Source organism: Rhinoderma darwinii, chromosome 3 (assembly GCF_050947455.1).
Source record: "Rhinoderma darwinii isolate aRhiDar2 chromosome 3, aRhiDar2.hap1, whole genome shotgun sequence".
In the NCBI taxonomy this organism is placed as follows: Eukaryota; Metazoa; Chordata; class Amphibia; order Anura; family Rhinodermatidae; genus Rhinoderma; species Rhinoderma darwinii.
In genome coordinates, this window is record NC_134689.1 from 281,726,780 (window position 1) to 281,745,058 (window position 18,279).

General features: G+C 43.0%; 1 protein-coding gene across 4 annotated transcripts in view; it reads left to right on the forward strand.

The window, feature by feature from the left end:
- Positions 1-18,279, forward strand: part of MYO5A (myosin VA) — a 173,039-nt gene that overhangs the window by 89,383 nt on the left and 65,377 nt on the right. For all 4 annotated transcript variants that reach the window (XM_075857988.1, XM_075857990.1, XM_075857987.1 and 1 more), the window contains 5 exons: positions 7,490-7,633; positions 9,039-9,120; positions 9,589-9,696; positions 10,070-10,176; positions 12,179-12,444. In XM_075857988.1, the coding sequence (XP_075714103.1) occupies positions 7,490-7,633; positions 9,039-9,120; positions 9,589-9,696; positions 10,070-10,176; positions 12,179-12,444 (707 nt within the window). The remainder of the gene's footprint in view (positions 1-7,489; positions 7,634-9,038; positions 9,121-9,588; positions 9,697-10,069; positions 10,177-12,178; positions 12,445-18,279) is intronic.

Here is an 18,279-nt window from a genome sequence, read left to right on the forward strand (position 1 = left end):
AAGGAACCAGTATCCCCTTCCTTTGATTCCGGATCTTTTTAATCAGGTTCAGGGGGCCCAATGGTTTTCTAAGTTCGATCTACGGGGGGCATATAACCTTATCCGCATCAAAGAGGGGGATGAGTGGAAAACTGCATTCAACACACCCGAAGGTCATTTCGAATACCTGGTCATGCCCTTTGGGTTGTGTAATGCCCCTGCCGTCTTCCAGAATTTTATTAATGAAATTCTGAGAGATTACCTGGGTAATTTTCTTGTAGTGTACCTTGATGACATACTGGTGTTTTCCAAGGACTGGTCCTCCCACGTGGAGCATGTCAGGAAGGTCCTCCAGGTCCTCCGGGAAAATAATCTGTTTGCGAAGACCGAAAAATGTGTGTTTGGGGTACAGGAGATACCATTTTTAGGTCAAATCCTCACTCCTCATGAATTCCGCATGGACCCTGCCAAGGTTCAGGCTGTGGCGGAATGGGTCCAACCTGCCTCCCTGAAGGCGCTACAGTGTTTTTTGTGGTTCGCTAACTATTACAGGAGATTTATTGCCAACTTCTCGTTCGTCGCTAAGCCTCTTACGGACCTTACTCGCAAGGGTGCTGATGTCCTCCATTGGCCCCCTGAGGCCGTCCAGGCTTTTGAGACCCTCAAGAAGTGCTTTATCTCGGTCCCCGTGCTGGTTCAGCCCAACCAAAGGGAGCCATTTATTGTGGAGGTTGACGCATCCGAGGTGGGAGTGGGGGCCGTCTTGTCCCAGGGTACCAGCTCCCTCACCCATCTCCGCCCCTGTGCTTACTTCTCTAGGAAGTTTTCGCCCACGGAGAGTAACTATGATATTGGCAACCGCAAACTTTTAGCCATTAAATGGGCTTTTGAAGAGTGGCGTCACTTCCTGGAGGGGGCCAGACACCAGTCACGTAGTTTCATGGCCAATCCTCCTTCCGAGAAGGATCCTGCTTGTATTTTAACCCCTGGTATAATCGTTTCTGCCACTGATTCTGATTTAGCTTCTGACATCGCGGCTGATCAAGGTTCAGCTCCCGGGAACCTCCCTGGGGACAAACTGTTTGTCCCCCTGCAATACCGGCTAAGGGTACTCAGGGAAAACCATGACTCCGCACTATCTGGTCATCCTGGCATCTTGGGTACCAAACACCTCATTACCAGAAACTATTAGTGGCCTGGGTTACCTAAAGACGTTAGGGCTTACGTCGCCGCTTGTGAGGTTTGTGCTAGGTCCAAGACCCCTAGGTCCCGACATGCGGGCTTACTACGTTCCTTGCCCATTCCCCAGAGACCTTGGACCCATATCTCCATGGATTTTATCACCGATTTGCCTCCATCTCAGGGCAAGTCGGTGGTGTGGGTGGTAGTAGACAGCTTCAGCAAGATGTGCCACTTTGTGCCCCTTAAGAAACTACCTAACGCCAAGACGTTAGCTTCTTTGTTTGTTAAACACATCCTGCGTCTCCATTGGGCCCCAGTCAATATCGTTTCTGACAGAGGGGTACAATTTGTTTCATTATTTTGGAGAGCTTTTTGTAAAAAGTTGGAGATTGATCTGTCCTTCTCCTCCGCCTTCCATCCTGAAACTAATGGCCAAACGGAAAGGACTAACCAATCCCTGGAACAATATTTAAGGTGTTTCATCTCTGACTGTCAATTTGATTGGGTCTCATTCCTTCCCCTTGCCGAATTTTCCCTGAATAACCGGGTCAGTAACTCGTCAGGGGTCTCCCCGTTTTTCTGTAATTTCGGGTTTAACCCAAGGTTCTCCTCCGTTTCTCCTGGTTGTTCCAATAATCCCGAGGTAGAGGACGTTCATCGGGAACTGTGCACAGTCTGGGCCCAGGTTCAGAAGAACCTAGAGGCGTCCCAGAGCGTACAAAAGATTCAGGCTGATAGTAGACGTTCTGCTAACCCCCGGTTTGTCGTCGGGGATCTGGTCTGGTTGTCGTCCAGGAACTTGCGCCTTAAGGTCCCGTCCAGGAAGTTTGCTCCCCGATTTATTGGACCTTATAAGATCATTGAAGTCCTCAACCCTGTATCCTTCCGTCTGGAGCTGCCCCCATCCTTTCGCATACATGACGTCTTCCATGCCTCCCTCCTTAAACGCTGCTCCCCGTCCTGGTCCCCCTCGAGGAAACCTCCTGTTCCCGTTCTCACCCCTGAGGGGGTGGAATTCGAGGTGGCCAAGATTATGGACAGTAGGATGATCCAGGGCTCCCTCCAGTACCTGGTCCATTGGAGAGGATACGGGCCGGAGGAGAGGACTTAGGTACCTGCTCGTGATGTTCACGCTGGGGTATTGATCAGGAGGTTCCACCTTCTCTTCCCCACTAAACCGGGTCCTCTTAGTAAGGGTCCGGTGGCCCCTCATAAAAGGGGGAGTACTGTAAAGGATCTGCCAGGTACTACGACTGTGTATACTCCCGGGATTAATCAGTCGACACCTGAGGCCAGACCTCTTAGACTGACACCGGCACCCACCAACCAGGGTGGCAGGCTCAGGAGTGGGAGAGCCTATCGCGGCCTGGTCAGTCGGAGTTAGCTCCGCCCCCTGTCCATTTATACCTGCCGTGTTCTCTTCCTCAGTGCTTGTTATTCTTCTTGGATTCCTGGCCCCACTGGTGCCTTGCTCCAGCCTGCTTCTGCCGTGCTTCTGCCTTGCTTCAGTTCCGCTGATCCTGCTTCGCTTTGCCCCTGGCTTGCTTCCTGCTCCGTGCTCTCGTTGGTATACTCCACTACATCCTGATCCTGACTGACTCATTCACCGTTCCGTGGGCTACTGCCCCTTCCCTTGCGTGTTCCCTGTTTGTACTCCCTTGCACTTAGACAGCGTAGGGACCGCCGCCAAGTTGTACCCCGTCGCCTAGGGCGGGTCGTTGCAAGTAGGCAGGGACAGGGCGGCGTGTAGATTAGGGCTCACTTGTTCCCTTCACCTCCTTCCTGCCACTACACACACACTTTCACTCTCACACACTCTCACTCTCACACACTCTCACTCTCAGTGTGTATATGTGTGTATATATATATATATATATATATATATATATATATATATATATTCATACATTCGTATTGTAGAAGTTTTTTTTATCTTTAAAAAAAAAAACTTACATTGGCCCTAGAGAAAAAAAGAAGAATGTTCTTCATACAAGAATAAATTCAACAGTGTGTCTGACTACAGTCTTATGACCAATTTCCCAAGGGTTGAAAGATTGATCAGCATTGTCAGTCATGGCTTTCAGAATAAATGGTGCATTGTGCTTTAGAAAAAACTATATCTTGTTTACAGTTGTTATGTAAACACCCTGGGTATTTACTTCCTTAGATATTTGAACTATGAGAAAGTGAAGAAGCAACCAACAAATCCAGGAATACCTATTACTGTAAGATTTATGTAGCAAGGCCAGCTCCCTCCCCACATGTTTAGTAAATGAACTGCATTATACCTTCCATTCTGTAAGTTTAGACCCGTCAATTCCTCTGATTTTTCTTCGTTTTTAAACACTTTAACGATTGTGACTTTGTCACAATCGGCTGTCTTGCAATCCTCAGAATGTTTAAATAGACACTTGCGTGCATGCAGTGGCGGAACTACCACTATAGCAACAATAGCGGCTGCTACGGGGCCCACTGCAGGAATACTATGGTGGAGCAGGGTTTTAGCTCCCTGCACCACCATTCACTAGGCTACAGCATATAAGATGCTGGGACAGGATTCCTGCGCAGGCTGGTGCGATGACATCACTGGGTCACGTCGGCCTACACAACGGTCCAGTCTAGGTGTCTCGCGCCTTACATGGCTGAGGAGGCTCTAGAGCAGTTCAGTTTTTTTTTATTATTATGACCATTAAATCACATAATTAAGTGATACAATTTTACATTATCAGTGCATAACTGTTTGTTACAATATTTGTAAGGTTAATATGAGTACACTTGCCAGCCTAGCTGTATTTTTACATTGCACACAGAACTGATAAATGTTCATTGTTGGGAGGGCGAGGGTTATGGGGTGGGGGGCATTGGTTGTGGGGGTAGGGGGCCCAGTCAATGGTTTGCTATGGGGCCCAGTCTGTCTTGGTTATGCCCCTGGGTGCATACATATAATTAATCTGAATTATTTTATTTCCGCACACTGCTAATGGTGTTATTATTTGTGCACTGTATGGCAGCATTATGTGGCTCTGTACTGCAGTATTATTTTTGAACTGGATGACCATATTTGGGCAGTGCATTTCAGTACTATGTTACTTGGGTCCAACCGCGCCCACTTCAATTACACCACACCCATTTATGCCACAGAAAAAATCCTCACCCTTTAGTCTATGTTTAAACTTGCCTATTTTTTGCAGAATTCCGCACAAAGTACAACAAATCTGTAGCGGACTCTAGGCATGCTGCGGATCTTTAAATCCACAGCAGTCCCTACAATATCTGTTGCAGAAATGCAGAGGTTATTATTCATTGCTATGCAAATGGAAAAATCCATGGATATATATGCACTAATATCCACATGCAACACATTTTTAGGTTGTGTGTGAACGCAGCCTTAAACAGCTCTTCAAGATGAGTAGATTCCAACAAAGAAACATACACAAAACTTCTAGATTCAGCCCTAGGGTTCCACGTCGGCAGTGCTAACATCTTTATATTATGATCTTTTCATTACTGTAAACTGTGGCTTTCAAAGACCGGAAACTGTAAAACACAACTCGATTTAAACTAAATTTCGATTTAACAAGGTTTAAATTTTGTGGTATATATAGATATAGACTGGGATTTTTGGAACACTCTGTATCTATCAATCATGGATGTCTCGTGCTTCGGCCTGTTCAGCTCTCCCAATATTCATGAATGGTTCATGGTTTCGACCTTTATCCACATAACTAAGTGCTAGTTGTGAACTTGCTCTTAAATGATACAACAGTCTCACTAGGTCAGTGACCACCATTAACCTGGTCAATAAAAAGGCCAGGAAATCAATGCTCATGATATTCATATGAACACTCGCTTGCTGCATCTTTTCCCAGAATCCCACAGATCATAAAATATTTAAAGCACCTCCTGAGTGGATAGAAGGACTGTGTACAAATGCAACAACCTAAAAATACCTATCACATGGCAGCCGCGTAGGAGCTCGAGGACACTACCTTCTCTTGTACAGACTTGCCACGGAGAATAATGTATTTTAGTCTGGTTTTTACATGCAAGTCAAGAATCATGTGGAAAGACACGTCATAATACCGTCTGATGTCTATATGCAGGAGGGTGCTGTCTAGCATTATAGCGGGCTTCTGTTTATTCATAAAACACTTACTCGTCTGCTCTATATGTCTTATTTACATGCCTAGGAAATGTTCTACTTCACTTTTCTTCTTCTTTTTTTTTTTTATCTTGATTTTTTTTTTTGCTAGTATCTTGCAACCACAAAGCTGAATTAGTCATTTGTTCATTATTTTGCACTTCTATAATCGCTGTGTTTCGACGCGTCGGTAGGTTTACCTGCAGACCGTCCTATGCAGATAACACCATGTCAAGATGAGCTGTGCAAAAATGACACTCGCCTCTGCTACATCTGCACACAGCTTTTTGGAAGTTTGTAACAGCTGTTGCCATTCAGCATTTTCTGCAATATATTGCACGAAGTATGTCAGGACTATCATTATAGAGGACCTGTCACCTCTCCTGACGTGTCTATTTTTAGTAAATATTTGAATTTCCCACGAATGAATTGTGAAACTTTTTTTTATTTTTTTAGAACTCTGCTTTGTGCCATTCCTCTCTTATTCCTCCTAGAAATAAATGAACAACTGAATGTCACTTTTTCACTTGTCAAAGAGGCTTGTCCCCACAGACTCACTCTGTTAGCACTGATTGGACATTGTCAGTATGTGTAGGGAAATACACAGGTAACACCAGTTGTCAATTTATTAACATATTACTGGGAGGAATAACAGAGGAACGGTATTAATGTCGAGTTCTAAAAAAAAAATTCTCCAGCAATGTTATTTCATAGGGAATGCAATTATTTAGTAAAACAGACATGTCCGGAGAGGCGACAGTTCCCCTTTAATGACATATCCTTCATATGCAGGCGACATCTCTTTTGTGGGTTAATTGGATATGTTCTCCACCAGTGATTTTTGAGAATTTTTAGGCCATTTTACATGGGTGAGGAGGGTCACATGGGTGAATGCATAAACCAATTAGTAGTTAAACCTAGATCTGTGGAATTTTATACATTCTTTCCGATTATTAATGCTCAAGTCCGCACTGAGAGTGAGAATTGGTTGAGATAAAATGTCTTAAAACGTATCAGTACGGTATATTGTCTGGGCTATAGGTAAAAAGGGAAATCAATTGGTGCTTTTAAAGTAATTGGATGTATGTGAATAAGCTATTGTTAGGGTATGTTCACACAGCTTATTTTCGGCCGTTTTTCGGGCTGTAAACGGCCGAGAAATCGGAAGCAGAACGCCTTCAAACATCTGCCCATTGGGAAATACAGCATTCTGTTCTGACTGGGCGTTTTTTTACGTGGGCGTTTTGAAAAACGGCCGCGAAAAAATGCATGTCACTTCTTGAGCCGTTTTTCATTGACTCTATAGAAAAACGCCTCCAAAAACGGCAGTGAAAAACGCGAGTTGCTTAAAAAACGGCTAAAAATCAGGAGCTGTTTTCCCAGGAGCCAGTTACCAACACACTGAAAAATTTGCTGCCGAGTCCTAACTTTTTTATTTTTTTTTTTATTTTTTTTATTGATGTGTTTGGAAGTTCTCATTTACTGCCTACTAAAAAAAACTGTGTATTAGACCTTTGCATAACATTTAATTATACAATTAAAGGGGTTTTCCGGAACCAATTTACTTAATCATATTTAACTGAACATCTAAAATGAATGCAGTTTATAATGTACTTGCGTTTGCATTGTTGTTTCGAACACCCGATTTCAAAGCCGGTCACGTGATGCGTCTCCAACAGTAAAATCAGAACTTCTGGCCCTGCCCGTACATCAGCTATTACTTCCCTTTTCCGGCCAGCTCAATGAACGGGTACATCATTTCTGACGTCACTATACACTGAGAGAAGGGGCGGACCTGGTCCTCTTTCTCAGCCGTCTCTGAGCATGCGTGGTTGCTACACAAACCGTGTTCACCACGTATGCCCAATCCGTTGCGGTCACAGCGCCTGTGCCAAATTTAAGCAATGAGCCTTACAGGAAACGGCCGACAAGCGGAAGAATCAGAAGTAAACAAAGCGCAAATCGACCGCAGCGCGAGTGCAGTAAGTAAATTGAATAAAAAAAAAAAAGCTGGGCAGTGTTCTTACACCATCCCTAACCAGAATCTCACATTTAAAAATTTTAATTTTTGTTTTGGAAAACCCCTTTAAGCTTTATTAACATACAAAAAGAGAATGCATCTAAGTTTATATTCTCCTCATTGATCTTGCATTATTTTTAGCTTGTGAATTCTTTTTTTTTTTAAAGGCAATCGGGAATGCAAAGACCACAAGGAATGACAACAGTAGTCGCTTTGGAAAATACATAGAGATTGGTTTTGATAAGAGGTACCGGATAATTGGTGCTCACATGAGGACATACTTACTGGAGAAATCAAGAGTGGTGTTTCAGGTATGAGCTTCACTGTAATAGTGAATGACAGCCATTCACACTATGATCTCTCACCATCATCCCTGGTCATTGAAAATAAGAGGGATCGTGTAATGATTGATAAAAAAAAATGAAAATGTCCTTATGTTATTGTTGATCGCTTCTGATCCTTAGCAATGCTTTATAGTTGGCCTTAGCCTGATGCTTTGATTGGACAGATAAATATTGCTCCTTGTATGCGCCGCCTGACTGTAAACATGAGGGAACAGCACATTCATGTATCAAAATGGTCCTAGAAAAAAAAAAACATTTTTTGCTGTCTATACAGGAGATTCTGAGTATTTTTTTATTTTAATTTTTTTTTTCCTTTTCTTTTACTGCACTATTAGTAATGACCTTGAAAATGGCTGATCAATGTTTACTATTTAAAGGGCACCTGCCATGTTGAAAATGCTGTCTGATCTGTGGGCAGCATGTTATAGAGCAGGACGAGCTGAGCAGATTGATATATAGTTTTGTAGCAAAAGATTCAGTATAACTTGTAAATATTTATTTAAAACGCTCCTCATTCTGGGCTTAGGAGTCCAGTGGGCGGTCCTAATCACTTATAGCGATCTCTGTATGCACACTTGTATACAAGGAGTGCTATCAATTTCTGAGTAGGATCACCCACTGAACTCCTAAGCCCGGAATGAGCATAGGTTTAAATGAATAAATAAGTTATACTGAATCTTTTGCTACACAAATATACATTAACCTGTTCATCTCCTCGTCGTCTATAATATGCTGCCATCTGATCAGACTGCATTTTCCGCATGACGGGTTCCCTTTAAGTGGTTACTAGGACTCCATCAATATATACACATTAGCGCACACACTATTTTGTATCGCATTTCCCCAGCCACTGTACATTTCATGGTCCCTAACTGTTGTAGACCTCCTATTCAGTGATCTTATGATGTAATATCAGAACAGCTGTACAAAGTAGTCTGCAGTGGGTTAATCTTACTGTGATTAATCTGGCCTTCATTCATGGCCACCCATCTTCTGTTATCTGACTTCATAGGCTATGATATAGTATGATTTAGATCTTGCCTTAGACTGGTTCAGTAATAAGAGAAGGTTAGAAATTCCTATAGAATCAAGCCATCAATAGTTTGCATTATTGATTATTTTATTAGTCATTATGCACCTTTTTTAGAACTGAAATGTTTCCAAAATCTAAATGAATAGAGTTTCTGCATATATAAATGAAGACTGAATAAGCCTGTACACTGCTCAATACGCATAGGGTTACCTGTGAGATTTAATGCTTGCTGAGCCAGACATCTTCCATCGTTTTCAATTAATTCTGAGTTTTCCCTTTGTGTTTGCTATGCAGTAATATTTGTATTGGCTTTTCTCTATGTATATTCTTTGTTTTTAGGCAGAAGAGGAAAGAAATTATCACATATTTTACCAACTGTGTGCATCTGCCTCTCTACCAGAGTTCAATGTCCTTAAACTTGGTATGTGACAGATATTACAAGGCCTCTTTACTGGTTTGGAAGATAGCTAGGCCCACATGGCAGACATTCAGGAGGTAGTGTCAAGCTGCCGGTATCACCGCACCTGTCACCTGCAGTTGGTTTTCATTGGGTCCTATGGATATATGCTATGTGACCATGTGTGATGTCACTTTAATTTTTCCATATGACATTGGTTATAAAAATAACTTAGTCAGTGAATGAGAAAATCTTTGCTCCCTATCATTGCATCATTGTTAGTTACTGCACACTGGAGAGAAGAACAGCAATGCATCACTCGGGTCCGTATGGCCTAAGAACTCTGTTCTGCATGCTAAATGCAATGTAAGACCAAACCCCAGTCCAGGGGATTACAGTTCCTCTTTTTAGGTTATTTTAAGGTATTTCCATTTCATTTTTTCCCACAAATGGTGATCACATTTTGTAATGCATGTAACTTCTTTATAATAGGGAGTGCCAACAGTTTCCACTATACCAAGCAAGGGAGAAGCCCTGTGATTGATGGAGTTGATGACGCAAAAGAGCTAAAGAACACAAGGCACGCTTGCTCATTACTAGGTGGGTTGTGCTGTGTCCCTTCCTTTGACCACTGTTATATCTACTAAATATGCCTTGTTAAAGTGGTTTTCCGGAGAAAGAAAATTGATGACCTGTCCTCAAGATAGGCCATCAATATCTGATCACTGGTGGTCCGACTCTCAGGATCTCCACTGACCAGCTGCGGCGCTCATACGAGCCCTGATTCCCCTTCCCTTTACTACTCAATACTGTAAAGCGCCGCTACAAGTGCGTCAGCGCTTTGACAGTATGAGATTCACTGATCAGATTTTAACGGCCTATCCTGAAGAAAGGCCTTTGGCATTCTCTCTCTGGAAATCCCCTTTTTAAGTCTACGTGTAATTGATCATTTTGCGTATACTGCTGTTTTAAGGAATCGGAGATCAGTATCAGAATGGAATCTTTCGGATTTTAGCTGCCATACTCCACTTGGGAAATGTGGAGATTAAGTCGCGGGATTCTGACAGTTGTTTAATTCCGGTAAGTCTTGTTTAGCATTGCATAGTGTGTGTGTGTGTGTTTGTGTGTGTGTGTATGTGTATATATATATATATATATATATATGTCAACTAGAACATATTATAATTCATTCACTGCCATATTTTATATATCAAAGGTCAATACAGAGATTTCTCTCATGATCCGTTTATACCCAGAACTGTAACTATTACAAAGGAGCATCCAAAGATATCCACATAAACATAGAAGGGAATTATTTTCCATAAGAGCAGGGAGACTATGGAACTTTCTGAAGAAGAATGTTGTCATGGCAAATTCATTGAAATGTTTAGCATTTTCATGAAAGTAATATTTTATAAGTTAGGGTATGTTCACACGATAACGCAAAATACGTCTGAAATTACAGAGCTGTTTTCAGGCGAAAACAGCTCCTGAATTTCAGACATTTTTGCATGTACTCGCGTTTTTCATGGCGTCCATTACGGACGTAATTGGAGCTGTTCTTCATTGGAGTCCATGAAAAACCGCTCCAAAAACGTCCCAAGAAGTGTCCTGCACTTCTTTGACGCGGGTGTCTTTTTATGCGCCGTCTTTTGACAGCGATGCGTAAAATTACACCTCGTCTGAATAGAACATCGTAATACCCATTGCAAGCAATGGGCAGATGTTTGCAGACGTAATGGAGCCGTCTTTTCAGGCGCTATACGAGGCGTAAAACGCCCGAAAATAGGTTGTGTGAACATACCCTTATGGTTACAAGATTTGGTAGATGTTTAATTGATCCAGGGATTTATTCTGATTGCTGTATTGAGGTCAGGAAATAATTTTTGTGGCCTTCCTCTGGATCAACTGGAAATAAAGTTAAACTGGATGGACTTCTGTATTTTTCTCATCGTTCGTAACTATGTTATGTTTGTAGTTAGACTTTTTTTATGGTGTCGTTTTCGGCACATGCTTATCTAATGTTGGGATGGGGGACCTTTACTTGAGGAAGGATTGCACCTGCTGAAGTAATGTCATTATCATATAGTTCCCTGATCAGGCTAATTTACGCAGTCTTCATGTCTATAGGCAGCACCTAACAACCACAACTAACTGTGGGGAATAGATTGATTTGAAGTGGATTATTCTGCTGATCTATATTGTTTTCCCACAAAAAAAGTTGTTGCGGGAGCTGCCCTTTCCTGGATCCTTAGTCATAAATTAAGTCTGTAGGGAGTAATATGCTTTAGTTGCCGCAGTGGAATCAGCTGATCTATTAGGAAGAGGATTACAGGCTGGGGCTTCCCTCTGATCAGTTAGGAAAAGAAGACACTACAGTTAAAAAAACAAAACACACACACCAGTATTAAAGGGTAACTTTAAACGTTTGACAAACTTCTGAGATGTCATAGTGACCTGTCAGAAGTTTTGATTGGTGGGGTCTGAGCACTGAGACCCCCACCAATCGCTAGAACGAAGCGCTCATGTGAGCGCTCAGCCACTTCGTGTCTGTTCGGTTTTTTCCGGAAATCAATGTATCGAAGTACGGGCTCAATAGAAAGTCTATGAGCCCGTACTCTGATACATCAGCTTTCCGGAAAAAGCCTCACAGAAACGAAGAGGCTGAGCACTCACACAAGCGCTTCTGCCGCTTTGTTTTAGCGATTGGTGGGGCTCTCAGTGCTCGTAACCCCACAAATCAAAATTTCTGATTCACTATGATATGTCGGAAGTTTGTCAAACGTTTTTAGTTACCCTCCAACATTCCTCAACAGCCACCTTTCTACAATTGGCAAAAGTTTTTATTTGTTCTGTCCTCTTTGTAGTAAGTTTAGGGGGTTCAGTGTGTTTTTGTATAGGTCTAAATTAAGGAAAAACTGAAAAAAGTATATATTTAATTTAATGAGCTAAGCGAACTCGTGCACATGGGTTTTTAATTACAAAATTAGGGAAGCACCATTATTTATTTTTGGAATAAAAATTAAGACTTTGTCACTTATTTATACATTTTTTTTAATTTGATTTTGTATTTTAATTGCAGCCAAAACATGAACCTCTTCTTATATTTTGTGATCTCATGGGAGTGGACTATGCGGAAATGTCACATTGGCTCTGCCATAGAAAACTTGTAACTGCCGCTGAGACATTTATCAAGCCAATTTCACGGCTACAAGCCACCAATGCTAGAGACGCTCTGTCCAAACACATCTATGCATACTTGTTCAGCTGGATTGTTAGTCATGTGAATAAAGCCCTACTGTCCTCTGCCAAGCAAGATTCATTTATTGGAGTCCTCGACATTTATGGGTAAATATGTTCGACTGAATGAATGAATAAAAAGAAATATATATATATATATTGTTAGATGGCTGTATCACTTACGATATTGTATTATAAAACTGTTTGCACCAATACATATTATATATGCTGAGTGACAAATAGCTACAAAAAATAAATAACTGAAAAAAATAAAGCTCTTACCGATATGTGGTTTTAGGTTTTGTATTCTGAGATTATCAGGTTCCATTTTCTGTGCATTTAGTAGTAAGAGACAGTGACACACATGTTCTCAGGTGTCTTCCTTCAAGGTACACTCTGGGACCTTACGATAGGCCATCAATGTTTGATCGGTAAGATCTGACATTTGGGACCCCGCTGACCAGCACAATCAAGGGGCTGTGGTACTTGCTTTGCTACACAGGCACAGAGACTTTTTTTTTTGTACAGGTGGCCGTGCCTGGTACTGCAGCTTGTCCCATTTATTTCTATGATTGTCAGATAATCTAGCTCCAATCAGGCCTCTTTGATGCTATACTGGCTTGGTTTACCTAATACAATTGTAAGAAAAAGTGACCCATTTGAAATTTCCTGGATTTCTGCATTGATTACTAATAAAATGTGGTCTGATTTTTATCAGTCACAAATATAGACAAACCCAATCTACTTAAGCGAATCACACACACACACAGACGTACTGTTCATGTCTTTTATTGAGCACATTGTGTAAACCTCCACAGTGCAGGTAAGTGAACCTCTGTGGTAATGACTTCTCCAAAAGCTAATTGACAAAGGTGTTTCAATTAAGGAGATGAGATTGGACGTGTGGGTTTCACAGGTGCTTTGCCCATTTAATAAAGGCACACACCGCCTGATAACTGAGAAATTAGTTCTTTAGAAAGATTGGTTAGTGTGAACCATGCCTTGAGGCAAACCACTTGTAGAAGACGTGTTATAGAGACGCGTGAAGCTGGAAAAGGCTACAAAATCATCGCTATAGACCTGGGTGTAAATCAATCCATGGATAGTTGTCTACAAATGGAGAAAACAGGACTTTTGCTACTCTCCATAGGAGGGGGCGTCCTGTTAAGATTACACGCACAACGGGCAATGCTGAAAGAGGTGAGAACGATCCCAAAGGTAACAGCAAAAGACCTACTGAAAGGTTCTGCAAACTGCAAAAACCTCTATTAATGTGTCCACTATTCACGGGACACCACAAAGGAAGCCACTGATGTCCAAGACCAACATTGCGGCCCTTAAGTTTGCCCGAGACCACCTGGATGTTCAAAAAATGCTTCTGGGAAAATGTTCTATGTCCAGATGACACAAGTGGAACTTTTATTGCACAAATGCACAACGCTTTGTCTGGAGGAAAAAGAAAACTGCACACTCAAACCTCATCCCAACTGTGGAGCATGGTGGAGGGAGCATCATAGTTTAGCTGCCTCAGGGACTGGACGGCTTGTGACCATTGAGGGACAATGAATTCAAAGGTATAAAACATTTTACAGGAGAATATGAGGGCAGCAGTCCATGACCTCAAGCTGAAGAGACGTTGGGTGATGTAACAAGACAATGACCCAAAGCACTCTAGTAAATCAACCAAAGAAAGGTTGAAAAAGAAGATTTGTGTTTTGGAATGACCAAGTGAGAGTCCTGACCTGAACCCTATCGAGATGCTGTGGCATGACCTGTAGAGGGCTGTGCACATGAGGCATCCCAGAAATCTTGATGAATTGAAACACGTTTGCAGGGAGGAATGGTCCAAAATTCCTCAACGTTGTGCAAATGTTATTTGCAGCTACAGGAAACGTTTGAGGTGGTTGCTGCTAAAGGGGGGATCGACGGCTTCACTAAATGTTCTCCATACAAGACATGAACATTACAGCTGTTTGTGTGTTTATTAGTTTAGTTACATTGTGTTTGTCTATAATTGGGACTTAGGCCTCATGCCCACTTCAGTTTTTTTTCATCAGGGTGCGATCTGTTTTGTTAACGGATAGCACCCTGACACATTGATTTCAATGGGGCCATGCACTCTTCCGTTGTTTTAACGGAACCGTGCGGCCGTTCCATCAAAAATAGGGCAGGTCCTACTGCTGCCCATTTTTGACGGAACAGTCTCGGCCTTTGCATTGATTTGGTCCGTGAAACAACGGACTGCACACGGAAGCCACCCGTGTGCGGCCCGTGTTTCAATGAACAGTCATTAGCGGCCGTACAACGGCCGACTGAAGTGTGTATGCAGCTTTAATATCAGACCACAGATTATTAGTAATCAATTCAGCAATCCAGGTAATACCACTTTTTCTCGCAACGGTACATAGCCACTATTTGTAAGTGCTGTGAAGTGTTTGCAATGGTGAGCATATCAACCTTCTGCATTAGATCAGTCTACATAAGTCCCTGGTCATTGATTTATTAACACAACGTATAGTATCATTATGTCATATGGTTCTTTGTTGAATTATCATTACCTTTGTGTTATATTTTGTCAGTTAGCTGTGTCCTAATCTTCTGTTCCTTGCTACATTGTAATGGCTCCATAAGTCATGTGATACGCATTCTGACTATTGCCTCAAAGCAAGTTTGGTCACATGGTCTGAATGTATTCAAAATTGATTTTTTTTTCTACTATTGCTTTGTAAAATGCATTGTTTCACTTCAAATGAGTGAGGTTTCTGTGTGCATTATTACCCCTAAATCCAAATATCTTACTGCTTTGTAATGCAAAAAAAAGGAAATGACGGGGTGTCTAAATTATATACATTTATTGGACCATCAATGTAACTTTTATGTTTTAGCATGTTTTCCTTGACCACCTCAGGGAATAAAACTGGACACATAGCCAATTAAATTTTATAAACCGGAAACTGATGGAACTCAATCATATTTAGTGGAATTGGATAAACTGGTTGTCTGGTTACAACAACCCCTTCCCGCACGAGGACGCAACTGTAAGTCCTCGCGGGAAGTTACTGTACCGTTCCCAGTGCACACTGTGAGTGACCGTGTGCAACGGGATCCAGGAGAGCAGCTGTTCCCGACAGCTAACACTCCCGAGTCACCAGCAATCGACCCAGAATAGCGGTCCAATGTTAGGTATCTATGTGATCGGTGGATCTGTGTTTTAAAGTTTTAAAAACCGTTGCCGGGACTTGTAGTGAAGTCCAGAATGGGAACTATGGTCCCCCCTCCCTGCCCCATGTCCCTTGTGACTGACAATGGACCAATAGCATCGTCCTTTGCCGGCGATTGGCTGTGATTGGTGGGTCTGTTCAAATCCACCAATCAGTGCGTTTTCACCCTGGGGCCCAGGTGAAAATTATTAGACACAGGCTCTGATCTCTTAGGGTATGTGCACACGACCTATTTTCAGGCGTAATTGAGGCGTAATTTTATGCGTCGCTGTCAAAATACGGCGCGTAAAATGACGGCTCGTCAAAAGAAGTGCAGGACACTTCTTGGGACGTTTTTGGAGCCGTTTTCTCATAGACTCTATTGAAAACGGCCGTAAAAACGTCTCGAAAAACGCGAGTTGCCCAAAAAACTTCTGAAAATCAGGTGCTGTTTTCCCTTGAAAACCGCTCCGTATTTTCAGACGTATTTTGTTAATCGTGTGAACATGTGTGAAGAGAATTTGGAGAGATCAGAGCCTGTGCCGTGTTGTGTGCCACTCAGAGAGAAATAAAAAGAATAACCCCTCATTTCCAGATCCCCTGAACCCAGTGTGCGACCCCCACCACCTCCCAGGCTATAAGGGAGATTTTTTTTTTCATCATAATTCACTTTAAAATTATTTAGATTTAGTTGTCTAGCTCGTCTACGTCAATTCATAGCGTCAATCCGTCGTGTCAGTTGTCCGTGTCAATCCGCAGCATTTGTGTCCGTCACGTCGCTTGTCAGTAAGTGTAGTGAGTGTTACTAAGTGTTATAAAAAAAATTGTGTTAGTGTTTTATGTGAAAAAAAAACCCCAAAAAAACCAAGAACTTCGTGTTAGCATTAGCCCTTATACACACGACAGGGTTTACCGGCCGGGTGACGGCCGTTCATAAATCGGCCGTCACCAGGCTGCAGTAGGAACAATGGACCCCTAATGGGGCTATTCACACGACCGATTTTTTGACGGCCCGGGAAACCTGGGACATGCCCTATTTTCGGCCGTTTAGAAGTCTATGGGGCCGGGTAATACACGGCCATCACCGGAATGTGTCCCGAGTGATGGCCATGTATTCCGTCGCTCGCGCTCTCTCTCCTCCTCCTCCTCACAGTGCGGAGTGCCGGGGATTGGGGATTCCGCTACAGGAGAAGTGAGTGACTACACTGTCCATGTATGGACACAGCGACGTCACTCACTTCTGAAGCGGCCGGGGATTCTGCTACAGGAGAAGTGAGTGACTACACTGTCCATATATGGACACAGCGACGTCACTCACTTCAGAAGCGGAATCCCCAACCCTGTGGCCGGGGATTCCTCTCCCGGAGAAGTCAGTGACTAAACTGTCCATATATGGACATTGAAGTCACTGACTTCTCCTGGAAGGGGAGGGATGGGTGCAACCTACAGGGGGCTGTGGGATTACCTACATGGGACTTGGTGGCATCACCTACAGGGGGCAGGGTGGCATTACCTACAGGGGGCAGGGTGGCATTACCTACAGGGGGCAGGGTGGCATTACCTACAGAGGGCTGGGTGGCATTACCTACAGGGGGCTGGGTGGCATTACCTACAGGGGGCAGGGTGGCATTACCTACAGGGGACTTGGTGGCATTACCTACAGGGGGCTGGGTGGCATTACCTACAGGGGGCTGGGTGGCATTACCTACAGGGGACTTGGTGGCATTACCTACAGGGGACTTGGTGGCATTACCTACAGGGAGCTGGGTGGCATTACCTACAGGGAGCTGGGTGGCATTACCTACAGGGGGCTGTGTGCCATTACCTACAGGGGACTTGGTGGCATCACCTACAGGGGACAGGGTGGCATTACCTACAGGGGACTTGGTGGCATTACCTACAGGGGGCAGGGTGGCATTACCTACAGGGGGCTGGGTGGCATTACGGACCCTGTCGTGTGAATGAGGCCTTAGACTCAACAATAGTTTGTTGTGTTATGTGAAAAAACAAATAAAAAAAATCTTTGTTATAAAACTGTTTGTTACAGTTCACTTAGCTACGTGTGTGTGTATATACACTACATTTATAAAATGGCAGCGAGATGTTACACTGCTAAAGAGTCGTATGCCATGATCGCATCTGATACAGGCTCGGCGAGCGATGCTGAAATACTTCTTTCTGTTGTCCTTTCAGGTTCTGCCTGACCCTGGTGCTGACAGGTCACCCCCAACCAATGACACCCCTCAAATACCAGAATTTACTGCTGCGGCAGGAATTGATGTGCAGACGGAAGGGCTGCCTGTAATGGGCTTTTTCAAATTGTTCTTCACAGACAATTTGATCCCGCTTGGTGGACCAAGCGAACCCTTATTCCCATCAATTTATTTTGAAGCACCCCAACTCCTTTCATGCCCAGCCCAATCGGTGGCAACCAACCAATTGTTCAGAAATGCATAAGTATTTGGGGGTTAGTCCTCAACATGGGTCTCCCTAAAAAGCCAGAAGTGAGATCCTACTGGTCCACGGACATTTTATATCATTGTCTGCTGTACCGAAATACAATGACCTGACCCTGCTTTGAGGCCCTTTATAAATTTCTTCATTTTCATGAGAACTCTCAATGCCCCCCACCCTCAGAATTTCGAGAGACTTTTTAAAATTAGGCCCCTCATTGATATTTTTTCCAAAATTTTGCAGCAATTTACACCCCTGACAAAGAAATATCCATAGATGAATCCCTGGT